Source organism: Cucurbita pepo, chromosome LG09 (assembly GCF_002806865.2).
Source record: "Cucurbita pepo subsp. pepo cultivar mu-cu-16 chromosome LG09, ASM280686v2, whole genome shotgun sequence".
Classification (NCBI taxonomy): Eukaryota; Viridiplantae; Streptophyta; class Magnoliopsida; order Cucurbitales; family Cucurbitaceae; genus Cucurbita; species Cucurbita pepo.
In genome coordinates this window covers 2,977,858-2,989,144 of record NC_036646.1, presented here as the reverse complement: position 1 = coordinate 2,989,144, position 11,287 = coordinate 2,977,858, and the positions used below count along the sequence as shown (strand labels likewise).

At 35.9% G+C, this 11,287-nt stretch overlaps 2 protein-coding genes across 5 annotated transcripts in view; one reads left to right on the top strand and one right to left on the bottom strand.

The window, feature by feature from the left end:
• Positions 1-418: 418 nt before the first annotated feature.
• LOC111802431 (probable protein arginine N-methyltransferase 3) lies at positions 419-4,360 on the bottom strand. Its single transcript, XM_023686784.1, has 7 exons — positions 3,922-4,360; positions 3,198-3,746; positions 3,007-3,104; positions 2,689-2,767; positions 2,338-2,598; positions 2,076-2,243; positions 419-1,160 (listed from the first exon to the last, which is right to left on the bottom strand). The coding sequence occupies exons 1-7, from the start codon at positions 4,243-4,245 to the stop codon at positions 702-704; spliced, it is 1,938 nt and encodes a 645-aa protein (XP_023542552.1). The 5' UTR covers positions 4,246-4,360; the 3' UTR covers positions 419-701.
• Positions 4,361-5,367: 1,007 nt separating this feature from the next.
• Positions 5,368-11,287, top strand: part of LOC111801729 — a 24,145-nt gene continuing 18,225 nt past the window's right edge. Inside the window, exons 1-11 of one of the 4 annotated variants that reach the window (XM_023685847.1) lie at positions 5,368-5,591; positions 5,737-5,838; positions 6,035-6,130; positions 6,276-6,451; positions 6,532-6,596; positions 6,758-7,100; positions 7,367-7,433; positions 8,280-8,433; positions 9,357-9,524; positions 9,650-9,760; positions 10,850-11,059. In XM_023685847.1, coding sequence (XP_023541615.1) covers positions 6,123-6,130; positions 6,276-6,451; positions 6,532-6,596; positions 6,758-7,100; positions 7,367-7,433; positions 8,280-8,433; positions 9,357-9,524; positions 9,650-9,760; positions 10,850-11,059 — 1,302 coding nt within the window. In that variant the 5' untranslated portion in view covers positions 5,368-5,591; positions 5,737-5,838; positions 6,035-6,122. Of the gene's footprint in view, positions 5,592-5,671; positions 5,839-5,981; positions 6,131-6,275; positions 6,452-6,531; positions 6,597-6,757; positions 7,101-7,366; positions 7,434-8,279; positions 8,434-9,356; positions 9,525-9,649; positions 9,761-10,849; positions 11,060-11,287 lie in introns of those variants that run through there. The other 3 variants (XM_023685848.1, XM_023685849.1, XM_023685850.1) reach the window with 3 other exon arrangements.

Here is an 11,287-nt window from a genome sequence, read left to right as displayed (position 1 = left end):
AATGCAATTTTTTAGGTAATGAGTACCAAAATATATTATAATAAATAAATAAAATGAAAAAGATTGTTCCTAGAGACCAACACACGATTTTTTGGTCACTAAAAAGTAATATGCACTTACTAGCATAAACAACGATTATCGGTTCAATATCTTTTATTTAGACGTAGTCTTCTAATACTTAGGTATAATGTGTCATCGATTTTTTGTCATAATTTATCTCTAAATCACGTCCTAAAAAGTGTTGCTATGATACCATTTCTAATGCCATGAGCCTCGGATTTGTCCAAACCCTAATCCATATCTTTCACCTTGTCTAGCTAAGTTGCGCTCAAAAGCATGGACATTCAAAACCAAAATAATATCAAATTCTAGCATCACCGACCATTGTACAACGTAATTGTAAAGGCATATTAGTGAATTCCTAGAACATCAAATCCCTCGTTAGGTTCTGTGGAAATACAACATTAGAATACAACAATCATAACAAAACTAAATGGCCTGAATAACCATGGCACATGATTTTAACTCGTTTACATTCTCAATGCCTAGTAATATAACTTACATATCAAGAATTAAGCGTCAAAATTGGGTAAATCCATGAATGAATCTTCAGCTACTATCACAAATAACACGCATGGAGATGGAACAAGTTTCAAAAACATAATTAGAAACCAAGCATCTGTCATTTGCTGTTCGGTACTTTATCTTAGTGTGAAAAGTTGTACGGGCCAGTGGTGCTTCCTACCATCACTGGCAATCCCAGTAGTCTCGAGTGAAATGTCAATGCTTCGATGTTCAGGCGCACGGACGATGCTAAGGCGCAAATGAACTTTGACAGCGGGGGAGGCAAAGCTGCCCACTGCTGCTGATTTGTTGGTGGCAGATTTGCTAGATGTTATAGCAATTGGTTCTCTGAAGGTTAATATGGTTTGAGACCAGTGAGTTTTGGGAGTGTATGGGGATGTAGATAGAACAGCCGGTGATTCTTTGCAAAATCTGCTTGTAAAACCAGTTTCAAACCATAAGACAACTCCATGACACCAAGATGTTTCAGTTTCACCGTTTTCTGATTTGCTTGAAGGATTATGCAAATTTGGTTCCAACTCTGTACTTGCAGTGAAGTCTACTTCGTCAGCATGCATAGTTGCTAGATCAAAAGTCTGTACAAAAAAAAAAAAAAAAAATGAAAACCAAGGCATGTCATTATAAAAGAAACCAGCATGCGAGACATTTTCAGAGTTACATCACACATACTACCTACGGCAGGGGTTAAATCAGTCAAGCCATTCTGTTAAACCGTACATATGATGTTCTTAAAAATGATACAAAAATCATGGATAATTGAAGAAACAGCTCAAGACTTGCTAAGCATACAAATCACTAGTAGAAGAAAGGAAAACGTAATCAAACAGAGGCAAAATATATATGAGACCTTACGAGAACAATGGATCTAACTTTTATCCATTTAGGGAGAGGATAAAATAACTTTTATCCACTTATGCTGTTAGAATTTTCGAGGTGTTTGCAACTTGACCTAAACACTCATAGATATCAAACATATCAAACAAAAAAAAAAAAGACCATCAGTCCCACTAGATGCAGGATGATGTGAGGACTCTAACGACCCTAAGCCCACCTCTAGCAGATATTGTCCTCTTTGGGCTTCCTTTCAAGGTTTTTAAAACGCGTCTGCTAGAGAAAGGTTTTCACACACTTATAAAGAATGTTTCGTTCCCCTCTCCAACCGATGTGGCTTTGGGGCCCAACGACCTAGCCAGCCCTCTTACCCTCTCCAATTGATGTGGGATCTCACAATGTGAGCATAACTTAGATAGTAGTCTGATAAAAGATGCAAGAAATAGCGTTTTGAAACAGTATTCACAAACTATCGAGTAAGCACATTAAAATATTTTTGTCCCAGTAATTACGTCTCTTTCCAAGTATACTTCTTTCAGGCCATGCAGGAAGAAGACTAACGATTCTAAGAACCATGGAGGAAAAAAATATTGCCAAGCTCTAGTAGTATAGTGCAATGCATCCACAATGGATATATTTTCTTTTCGGGTAGTACTTACATGAAGTATTGCTGCACTAGTAACTAAATCGTTAGCCTCCACAGTGTCAACGATGGGACCTTTGGCAGCATCCTCTACAAGTTCCTTCCCTACACAAGACATATTGAAACCGTACACATCTTCCCAAAATGGAAGACTAGTTCCACCAACTCCAAATCCTGCAACAAGCTGAAAAGTAGATAGAGAAGTTACTAATAACAACAATAAATATAATTTCATTATCAGACCAATCACGAGGTGAATCAGACCAAAGCAGACTTACAATTGTGGCAGTATCTGGTAAGATGGCACCTCCAGGCTTCAACCAACGATCCCTTGCAAAGAGCACTGAGCTGAGCATTGACTCATACAACAAGCAATAGCCCATCCATTCACTCAATAATACGTCAACACTGTGAGGTTGAATCTCTATGTTCTTATCAAGTTCTTCTACCATACCATTAACCACTTCAACAGTCCCACTTGACATGCCACAATCCCCAGTCTGTTTCCTATTCCGCAAGAGACCGTTATCTTTTGCAATCTGTAGCCAAGTTCAGTAAAGGAGATGGTGTAAAATAAACCATCAGAGAAATAAGGAAACTAAATAACTATATTGAAGTTGGTTCACTACTTGAGTAGCCACTGCTGCCATCTTTTCACTTGCTTCAACTGCAATAACTCTTGATGCACCGGCTTTTGCAGCAAAGAGACTGGAGAAGGGAAGGAACAGATGAAGATTACATAAACATTGTAATTAGATGAATTACGAGGAGTGTATGGTTTGTCAACGTCAACGAAACTCCGAATGAAAAACATGACAAGAAAGGGGTGAATATGTATATGTATACAGTCTACGGTAGCTGCTTATCGTTATTGCACGTTATTATAATGTTAAAATGGCCCAAATGAAAAATTGCAGCCAATTGCACCAATTTATTTTCCAGCTCACCTAAGTATGCCTGTTCCACAGCCCACATCCATCACAGCTGCATTGTGGAAGAGAGATGGGTTTTGCAAAATAGCTTGCATATAAGCATCCATTCTGACCTGCATAAAAAGTAGTGTTGGTGATATATTACTTAAAAAATGAATCATTTTATGTTTTTCTGTTAAAAAGTAGACTGGGAGGCAATATAGCACCTTGTCACTTAACATCTCTCTGTGTATGCCAAAAGAGCTATATGAACCAAAGTAGCTTTCATTTACATTCTTGATATCCTTCGAATAGAAATTTCTTCTGGTTATTTTTAATCGATCGTCTTCCTGCGTCTTATCGTTCAATTCCAAGGTCTCCGTGGCTTTCACGGTATTCTCAATCACGACCTCTAAGTTACTTGGAGTATTCAAATAACCATGTGAAGTAGAACTACAATCTGCCATTTCATTTTCATTGCTTCGGTTAAGATGAAATGGAAGACTTGCTCTATTAATTTCATCAGTATTGCAATTACCTCCATTGGTATCTGTATTCCTCTGATGATTGTTGGTGATAGGTGAAATATCATCATCCTCTTCAGCTTCTGCAAAACTGTACAAGAGGGGATCATCTTCACTGAAGGGTTTCAGGTATTTATCATCATTCCAAAGAGCCTTGATTTCATTGAGATTGAGTGTTTTGTGCAAATGGTTCTGTAAATCTTGGCTTGATTGACACAAGAAACCACAGCTCCAACACCTATTTTCTGCTACCTGGTCAGCACCAGAAATGGTAAAAAACGAGTTAACACTTGTTTGAGAGCTAACCAGATTTGTAAACTAAAGACTAAGATCTGTTGATCGTATCTTTTCTGGATCATTTTGTCAAGAAATAGCCAACAAACATGAAATCACAAAATTTAAAACTCCTAGAAAAACCTCGGCTAACCTGAGATCGTATGTAGTTGATAATTTTAAACGAACCATAAAAGTCTAAACCCAGACCCTTCCTAATGCCGTGAAAATCAAAATTATGGACCGAGTTGCAGTGGTTGAACAGCGTGGCGCAGTCATTATACTTCGATGTGCAGAACAAACACAGAAAACTCGAGTCAAATCCTTCTTCACCTTCTTCCTCGTCTGCATTCCAATCGTCCCAGTCGTCTTGTACATCTTCTTCCTCCTCCTCATCGTCTTCTTCCTCTTCCTCTTCTCGTTCAATCTTGTTCATGTTCCATACTTCTCTGTCGAATTCTTTGGGAAACTGATCCATGGAGTATGTCGAGAGGAAACAGAGTATCAAAATTATAGTTATCCGGTAGCTTGCCGGCGATGCTTAAACCCTATCAACCAAGTACCAGCCGCCAGGGCTTTTTCCCTCCATAGGAATTGACAATAAAATAATAATAATAATAATAATAATAATAATAAATAAGTAAATAAATAAATAAATAATTCTAATTATTAAGTCATTTAATTTTTTTTTTATTTAAATGAATTGGAGCATAATTCAATAATAAAATATATATTTTATACTTCTTTTGGTCGTTTATTTATACTATAAATTTTAATAATTAAAAAAATAATTCATTAAAATTTTAATTTATTGATATATAGTTTCATCGAGATCAAATATAAATTATGCCGTCGTCCTCTCATTTTCGATTAATCGATACATACATATCAATTACTATATTTATTTATTTTAAATTTTTATTTTTTAATTTTTTTAATTTTAATTTTTTTTTTGTAAGTAAAGATTATTGTGAACATTATAACATTTATTTATTTTAGTTCGAGTTCATTTTTGGGCTGAATTGTTGGAAATATTCCAATAATATTTGATAAAATATATATTTTTTATATCTTAGTTGACAAAAATAATAAACTTTTTGTATTTATTATTTGATTGTGTGAGATGGTTTATAAACAAAGAATAATACTCTCTTTATTGGTATGAGTATTTCGGGAAAGTCCAAAGCAAAGTCATGAGAGCTTAGGCTCAAAGTGGAAAATATCGTACCATTGTGGAGAGTCGTGTTCGTCTAATATGGTATTAGAGTCATGCCCTAAACTTAGTCATGCCAATAGATTGTAAATCCTCCAACATCGAACAAATGACTCTAAAAGAAAAAGGAGTCAAGCTTCCTCGAATGTAGTAAAAAATGACTTAGACTCCAAAGGAGTCGAGCCTCGACTAAGGGGATGCGTACTTTGTTCGAAAGGAGGTGTTAGATGGTTTATAAACAAAGAATAATACTAACAAAGCCATGAAAGCTTATGTTCAAAGTAGACAATATCATACCATTGTGGAGGATCGGGTTAGTGACTAAACCCATTAAAATATATATATATATAAGAAAAATAAAAATTGGTTAATTTCGTAGTTCAGCAATCTAGGATCCAATCAACCCGATTGGTATCTAAATTTTTCAATAATAAACATTATTAGATTCCGAGGATTAGATCCATCTCCGATTTCTCAGCTCAGGCGCTCGATTTCTCGGTTCATGTTTCCATAGCTGTAATTCCAGTTCCCACTTCAACCATTGATTGTTGGTCTCATCGCCATTGTTTCGGCACTCATTTTCTTCGACAAGGTAGCTGCATATAGCCAAGGTATCGATGGGAGTTTTGTTTCTACTGTCTCTCTAGCTTCCAATGGATTCTCTGAAGTTGCAACTTCTTCCCGGTTGCAGAACTGATACGAAGTGAATTGGATGAGGTCGAGTGTTTTATTGCTGAAAGCTACTTCAATTTGCAGGATCCAGTGGCTTCCGGTATTGTAGCAGTCAGCATCGGACCAGCTCGTGGTTCAGCTTGTACTAGGAGGACTCTACACAGTTTTTCATTTGTAGGAATCGAGGTATGGTTAAGATTCCTTGACTGGAACTTGAATTGTTTCCTCGATACGTGAAATCCAGGAATGCACAGGGAAAGTCGTTTATCTTGAATCTATTACCTCTAACGTGCATTTGTTATGCTCTGGTTTATGAATTTGATTTCCAGTTGGCTGTTGATTTAACGCATGATGGTATACTCGTTTGTGACTTTGCTACCAGAACAAATTTTATCGCTCTGAGATGGACCGGATGTACATTGTCTGAAATTGAGGGATTTCACTGTTAGTTAGTCTCATTTAGCTTCACCATGGAAGAGTAAGTGTCTCCTGAATATCTAATGACTATTCTTTTTATGGAACGGTGAAATCGAATGCTTATCATTTTAGTGTTACTTGAGTTTGCCTGTTTGGACTTCCATTTCTTTAGTTTTGGATGAACAATGTGTTGTTCCTACATACAGGGAAAATGCCATCGAGCTTTTACAACGCTACAGGCGGGACAGACAGATACTTCTTGATTTTGTACTGTCTGGAAGCTTGATAAAGAAAGTTGTAATGCCTCCTGGTGCAGTTACCCTCGATGATGTTGATCTAGACCAAGTTAGTGTGGATTATGTTCTTAATTGTGCTAAAAAAGGTGCTTTGACTTGTTCATACTCATATTTTAAAGTTTCATTTAGTTCAAATATATTCTTATGCTATCATCTGTAAAAACAGGCGCCATGCTTGAACTATCTGAAGCCATTAGAGATTATCACGACCTTACGGGGTTTCCTCAGATGGTGAGTATGACATGCAACCCCCACTCTCTTCTTAGATTTGTTTTTCCTTTCTTTCTTTCACATGCTGTAGGTTCTTTGAATGTAACTTTCCCCTGTTGTACTTGATCAATGATTTGTGTTAATAAATCGTTGCTAATATATATGTTATCTTGACATCCCAGAGCAATTCAGGTTCCGGAGATGAATTTTTCTTGGTTACGGATTTAGATTCATCAGGGTCACCTCCAAAAAGGGCGCCACCTCCTGTTCCTGCTTTCACACCTCCTCCTGTCTATACACCTCCGGCAGTAATTGCACCAGTACCTATTCCCACGCCATCGCTAACTGAAACAAATGTATCCAGATCCGAGTCTTTTGAGTCCTCACATGCTCGGGAACTAACTGTGGACGACATCGAAGATTTTGAGGAGGATGAAGATGTTGAGGTTAACAGCATGAGGATGTCAAGAAGAAACCCAAATGATGCAGCAGATCTTGCTCTCAAACTGCCCTCTTTTTCAACAGGTAGTATTAAATATATTGGCTGACGGATTGTGTGTGTTGAAATGGCTGGAGTTGTGTGTAGCTGTAGATCTGAACAAGGCAGTGGGCATGCTTAGCTGTTTTAATGTTCTCCAAGTCTTTATTGCTTTCTAGGGTATCTAATGTAAGAACATCGATCATCTCCATCTGCATTTAGGCTGCAAAGGATAGAATTTTTGAGGTTATATCTTTCAATTTTTTTGACTGTTGGAGAGTCTGTTTTATACTTTCTGTTTTGTTTGTTACAGGAATCACAGATGACGACCTTCGAGAAACAGCATATGAGGTTCTTTTGGCTTGTGCTGGGGCCTCTGGGTATAACATCTTATCTTGTACTTTCTTGCTTTTGCTTTGACACGTTTCTGGAGTAATTCTCAAGGTCATTGGAGTACATTATTAATGACTCTTAGGTAACTAACCAAGCAATAAACCACCTGACCACTTGAATAATTGTGAAATAGAATGGAAACTTCAGAAAGAAAATAGAAGTTCCACTTCTTTCTTGTGTTGTAGAAAGGTACAATTAAAAGACTAAGATAACTCTAGTGCTTCCGATGGAAATGAATTCATAAAACTGATCTTTAAGATTATAAGGCATATCCCTTTTTTGTATAATTTTATACAATCAATAAAAGTGTTTCCAATAAACAAAAGAAAAGAAAAGAAGCTTATATACGGCGTAATACCGTTGTTAATGTTGTAGGCAGCCGTGCTCAATATCTGAAAACAGTATCACTATCCTCCTTAATGTGATATTTGCCAATAGGGGTTTTCCGATTTTCTGTTGTGGTAGCGATTGGCCTAGACAAAAACATCGGTCTGATAGCATATGATGTAGCGTAGGAATATTTCTCAAGGAAGTCTCTCCAAACTTTTTCATTCATTAAAGAAAAAAGAATAGGGCTACTACAACAGAGCACAATGGAGGCTTTCAGCTAACTTATCAGCTAAAGAAGTAAGAAACGGTAACTGTAAGCTAGTACAATAGCAACTGATAATGCTGCAAGATAAGGAACATACATGTTTAGCCTTTTAATTCACTGTATCATTTTCTTGTCATATGGATCAGTTATTCCCGTTTTTGACAGAATTTATTCTTCATCTTCATATTAGATTTTGTTATTTCACAATTTCTTAAATCTGTCTTCACTATTTAAATAGGGGTCTTATTGTACCATCAACAGAGAAGAAGAAAGATAGAAGGTCTAAGTTGATGAGGAAGCTTGGACGTAGTAGTAAAAGTGGAATTGTTGTCGAATCTCAACGTGCTCCAGGGTTAGTTGGGTTGCTAGAAGCCATGCGAGTACAGATGGAGGTAGCTTTGTTATTTAATGCTTATCTTGACACGATGACAACTTTTATACTTGATTTTAAATTATTACTTGCATTGTGGATTTTAGTGCACTTGAAATTATTTATGGATATTTAGCATCCATAGCAATGGAACAGAACCTGTATTCCATACGATTGATTTAGGAATTTAATTCTGTTTGTGGTGACTCTCAAATGGAATGCCGGGGCTCATTGAGCAAGCTAGTTTGCAAATGCACTCACCTCATCATGTTAAAGTTTATAATCCTTTGGGGATATGGGGTCTCACAAATTTTTTTGAGAGATTTGGTTGGAATTTATATTACAAAAGCATTTTTCATCAATTTATGAAAATATACTCTGATCAAAGTTAAGAAAACAGCTCCCCTAGGGAGAATAAATGAGTACTACAAGAGTAATTTCCACTGTTATGTCTAGAGAGGTTGAAGAGCATTGGGATATTATTCATTTGGTTGTCTCTATATTGTTCTATTGCAACTTTTTGTAATTACTAACATGCTATGTACTAATTGGAAAAACATTTTTTTTCCATGCCTCATCAGCCATTACCCCTGTTTTTTTTGCTTCTCCTATCTCAAATAAATTGTCATTTACCTAAAGAGAGAGAGAGAGAGAGAGAGAGAAAAAAAAAAACATTGAGAACAATTGCGATAGAGTCTAGATGTTTTATCTTCTTTGGAGCATGAATATTAGTATTGGCTTTGAGTTTTCTTTGCTTATTTGTATTGTGGGGCTGATGTGTTTTCATATTGTACTACCCTGTTCATTTTAAGAAGGCTACTTATCTTATTGCTTATTATTCCTACCATACTTCTAATTTTTTTTTTCCCAATAAATTTGTTTGTCTTCGATTGGAGGAAAGCTTTATAGTTCATTTTTTGCGGCTAAATTTTATTTCTAATACAGATATCCGAGTCAATGGACGTGAGAACACGGAAAGGCCTCCTAAATGCCCTTTCAGGAAAAGTAGGAAAGAGAATGGACACCCTCTTAGTTCCTCTGGAATTGTTGTCATGTATCTCAAAAACAGAATTTTCTGATAGAAAGGCATTTTTACGCTGGCAAAAAAGGCAGGTAAGTTTCTTCATTCTCTTTACTTGCTTCGACACCCCCCCTCTATAATTTTATAATAAACCTTTGATTTGACACGTTAAGTGCTCAAATATTCCTGCTGACTTTGATCTTTTGTATGCGAACAGTTGAACATATTGGAGGAGGGTCTTATTAATCACCCTGTTGTGGGATTTGGGGAATCAGGGCGCAAGGCAAGTGAGTTGAGAATTCTTTTGTCAAAGATTGAGGAATCCGAGGTGCGTGTGTTTTTCTCTAAGTTTCATTTTTAATTCAATTTTACAAATTTACTAATTTACTCAATTTTTATGCTAATTTTCTTTCTATGAAATTTTTCCTTTCCCTGATTGAAAAACTATTTTCCATTAAGAGAAATGAAAATGCAAGAGCAAGAACCTTACGAAATGAGAGGCCCAAAAGAGGGGCCAGAAATTGACAAAGAAGGCTCCAATGGTTAAGCAATGGGTAGTTATAAAATCTTTTTTTTCCTAGACACCCAAATTATTTTCCCAATTCTCCATGGGAATGAGCCACCTTTTTCCTTATCTTCTAATTTTTTAATTATTTTTTTTTAAAATTTTACTAAACTAAAATAATCTAATATGTCATACTAAAATGATCATTGATCGTATGTTTATTAAATGTCATAAGTTTTTAAAGAGGAAAAACTCAATAATACAACAAATTTAAAGTTTAAATGGTCTTAATCGTGTTAGTTTTATTTCTATTATATTTTATTTCAAGCCTAGTTAGTTACATGACTTGTAGGATTTTGAGTATTGTTGTAACATAAAGTCACTCTAAAGGATGTAAAAATGTTAAAAATGGATTCTCATCTCATGGGAATCTTAGAAAACCTTGTTAAAGATAACAACCTTATGGATGCTCACCTCATATTCAAGCAAGGATACCGAGTTGCCTTGGTATATGTAAGTCTTGCGAAACAAATATGAAAATCTAGCTATTATATTCCTAGAAAACAAATGGCTAGAAAGGTTATACATTTTATCTCAGTCACATGGATGAATACAATGTTGGTAATTTTGTTGGAGATTTGGAAGAATAGGAATAAAAGATATTTTAAAATAAACATAGAGGAAGAGTAGGTGTAGATTGTGGTAGAATTTTGTCTCCTCTTATTTACAGATTGGAGTTCTTTTGCCGTTATCTTCATTTTTTTTTTGGAGAATCAGGTTGGATGTTTTCTATCATTCTTATGATCTTTTTATGAAAATGAAAGCGTAGTTCTTATGGAAAAAAAGTGGTTGTGCCATTCTTTTCATACATATGCATACACACGTTAGTAGCTGACATTTTGGAATTTTCAGTCTCTCCCACCTTCCACAGGGGAACTCCAACGAATTGAATGCTTGAGATCCCTTCGAGAGATTGCTATTTCACTTGCTGAGAGACCAGCTCGGGGTGACCTAACTGGTGAAGTTTGTCACTGGGCTGATGGTTATCATCTCAATGTCAGGCTTTACGAGAAACTTCTTCTCAGTGTCTTTGATATGTTAGATGAGGGAAAGTTGACTGAGGTTAGTGCTTTGTTTTTCCTTGTTAAATACATTTCCTAAGCTTGTATGACAAGGCAACTGCCCCGGTATCTTCAACTTTTCCAAAATTTAAAGATCTTGTTTTTTCTCTGTCTTCCTCTTGTGACTTATCATTCCACTTTGCCCAGTAGCTTAGAGATTTTTTCCTTTTTGTAAACCCATTTGTATTCTTCTATTTTTCTTGGTGAAAGTTCGTGTTCTTTTTTTTTT